The 3,028-nt window shown below is 50.1% G+C and overlaps 1 protein-coding gene across 1 annotated transcript; it reads right to left on the bottom strand.

Annotated features, from left to right (window-relative positions):
• Positions 1-1,232: 1,232 nt before the first annotated feature.
• LOC123089495 (peroxidase 1) lies at positions 1,233-2,662 on the bottom strand. The gene is made up of 3 exons (XM_044511165.1): positions 2,383-2,662; positions 2,125-2,310; positions 1,233-2,034 (listed from the first exon to the last, which is right to left on the bottom strand). Exons 1-3 carry the CDS (start codon positions 2,590-2,592, stop codon positions 1,447-1,449), a joined length of 984 nt encoding a protein of 327 aa, XP_044367100.1. The 5' UTR covers positions 2,593-2,662; the 3' UTR covers positions 1,233-1,446.
• Between the last annotated feature and the right edge of the window lie 366 nt (positions 2,663-3,028).

Raw genomic sequence — 3,028 nt, 5'->3', positions numbered from 1 at the left:
TGGCTTTTATACTCCAGTAATGCTCCAAGGTGCTTATTGGCATTTACTAATATATAACTCTTCTTTGACTTTTCCCGTTTTGTATTATCTTCACATGTGTGAAAAATGTTTTTCTACCTTGGATCCATCGTTCTTCGTGCTTGTGCACTTGGTTCTCACAGGTACACAACGAAACATAAAGATACACTTTCTAACAAGAAGAGACCAAAGGCACGCCAGTGCCAATAGTCAATGCCGCAAAATTTGCAATACCTTATATAAAGCGGTGCGAAGCCTTTTTTGGTAAGTTTGATGTGGTTGATAGTAGCTATCCAGCCTCCCCCAAAACTAACTAAATAAAAATAGTCTGACAATTACTCTTGTTTTTACTTGTACACGTGAAATATTATGATATGCTCTGAACTAAAACAAAAAACACAACAAAACATTATGTAACAATCTAAAATAAAACAAGACAAACTTAGACAAAACTAGTAAGAGTGACAGGAACCTCCAGATGACAACGGACGACTCGTCGGATGTGGCAATATCAAAGTGTTCGTCGTGTGTACAAGGAATTAACATGGTTGTAACTAAACAATAAAATAATGAAAGGAAAGGATTTGGGAGAGAAAGGAGCTATGCTAATCTTACAGTAATTTACACGGAAAAAAATGGTCACAAATCAAAACAGCCTTGTACTTTATCGGTGGTTTAATGGTTGACCACGCTGCACTTCTTCCTGATCTTACCCTGGCTTTCAGTGAGCGGTTGGTGTTGCCCATCTTGATCATGGAGGCGGCGAAGTCGGCGAAGAACTCCAAAAACTTTTTCTTTTCAAAATCAATGCAATCATATGTCTAAATTTAGAAGTCAGGTTCAAATTAAAAATAAGAATGGATTTTTTTTAATAATAGAGAAAAAATATTTGCCAACAGCTCCCGTGAGGGCTGTCGGCATAGATCTAACGGTGGCAGCCTTTTGTCAGCCAATGGGATGTATGCCGACGGCCACCGTTGGTGTCCATGGGGGTTTGCCGATGGCTGAGGTTTACCCACGTCGTGAGTGTATATGACCCGTCGGCTCACCTTTTGTTGTCGCCAAATGCTCTGTTTCCTGTAGTGTCAGGTGCACATGGGCGGGTGAACCCATGGGTCGAATTGTCGGGTTGAGCTCCGAGATCAAACAAAAAGTAAACAATCTGAAATAAAGCAAGACAAACTTAGACAACACAAGTAAGTGTGACATGAATCTTCATGTGACAACGGACGGCACATTGGATGTGGCAATATCGAAGTGTTTGTCGTGTGTACAAGGAATTAACATGGTGGTAACGAAACAACAAACTAATGAAAGAAACAGATTTGGGAGAGGAAGGAGCTATAGCAATCTTACAGTAATTTACAGCGAAAAGGGGATGGTCTTGAATCAAAACAGCCTTGTACTACTTCCTGATCTTAGAGTAATTTAACGGTTCACCACGCTGCACTTCTTCCTGATCTCGCCCTGGCTGCCTGTGAGCGGATTGGCATTGCCCATCTTGATCATGGAGGCCGCGAAGTCGGCGAAGAACTCCTCCTTGAAGGCGCCGGTGGCGTGGCGCTGGACATAGGCGCGGGTGAAGGGGTCGGTGAGGAGGGCACCGTCGGAGTGGAAGAGGCCCCTCCGCTTGCTCACCAGCTTGAAGTAGTCGGTGTCGAAGGTCTTGAAGCTGCCGGGGTCCATCTCCACAAGGGTGGTGTTATCGTTGAGGCTGGCACACTTGCTCTTTAGCCGCATCATGTACTGTGGCTCCAGCGTTGGGTCGATGTCGCTGGGGTTCTCCATGCCGGTGAAGTTGTAGAGCCGGTCGGAGAAGGAGAAGCAGTGCGACGTCCCGATCGTGTGCCCGGCGGAGAGGACGACAAGGTCCTTGGCGTCGAGGTTGACAGCGGCGAAGAGCTGGGTGAGCACGGTGAAGTTGGAAGTCGGGGGTGGCAGCGCGTCGGTCTCGTTGGATATGGACACGCTGCCGTCTCGCCGGCCTAGGGGAACTGTCCAGAATGGACCCTTGCTCTGGAAAAACCATGATCGAGCAGCATTAGCATTTGGCTTCCACATGTAACGTGTCATTTCATTTGCAAAATGGCCTGGTACTCTACTCACCAGCCATACTGCGTCCCTGGCAATGAGGGCGAGGACGTCGGCGCAGGAGACGGTGTCGGGGCAGGCCTTCTCCACGGCGGCCTTCACCCTCTCGACGAAGCCGAAGCCACGGAGCGTCTGGTTCGGCTGCGCGTCCTTCTCCGCCGTCTTGTTGGCCGAGTCCAGCAGAACCGAGCCGTCGCACCCCTGCATCCACAGTGGTCAGGCCACTGCACAAAACAGGTTACGGACAGACAACATGCATGCAATGCTGCTTACCCTGACGAAGCAGTCGTGGAAGTGCATCCGGAGGAGCGGCCCGGCGAGGCTGGGCGCCAGGGACAGCGCCCTCACCATCTCCCTCCTCACGACGTCCTCCACGCTGGGGCACGACTCGCTGTAGAACTTCTCGTCCAGCTGCGCCCGCGCGCACGTCGCCGCCACCGCCGCGAGCAGCAGCGCCACCATTGTCGCAGCCCTCGACGCCATCTTCTCGCCTCTCTCCTTGGCTATGCAAGAAACGAGGATGGCTAGGTGGCTGATTAAACAGGGGAAGCTTGAACTGCTGCTGCTGCTCGACTGGCGCCCGGGAGATATATAGCGCCGGAGTGTCCCCACGCCTGCATGTGGTGGGCTGTCTTCCGGAGCAGTAGGTTCAATTCGCATGGTTTAATGGGTTGTTCCTTGTTTGCACTCTGCGGAATCTTTGCCGTGGCAGGTACACCGGCGGCCACCGTACGTATAATGGAGGCGGACGGACAGCCAGACGGAAGCACATCATTAGATCAATTCACTAACTTTTCTCTAGACATCAATCTACTCACTTAACATACTAGTTAGTTGTCACGGAGCAAACTGCGGTGCCAGGTTGTAATCAACAAAGGATACGGGCAATGAGTGCATAATGCCACCTACTGGTGGTTCG

The sequence above is a fragment of the Triticum aestivum genome, chromosome 4B, assembly GCF_018294505.1.
Source record: "Triticum aestivum cultivar Chinese Spring chromosome 4B, IWGSC CS RefSeq v2.1, whole genome shotgun sequence".
NCBI classification, from domain to species: domain Eukaryota; kingdom Viridiplantae; phylum Streptophyta; class Magnoliopsida; order Poales; family Poaceae; genus Triticum; species Triticum aestivum.
Note: the sequence above shows the minus strand (reverse complement) of the source record. Positions and strands in the feature narration are given on the sequence as shown.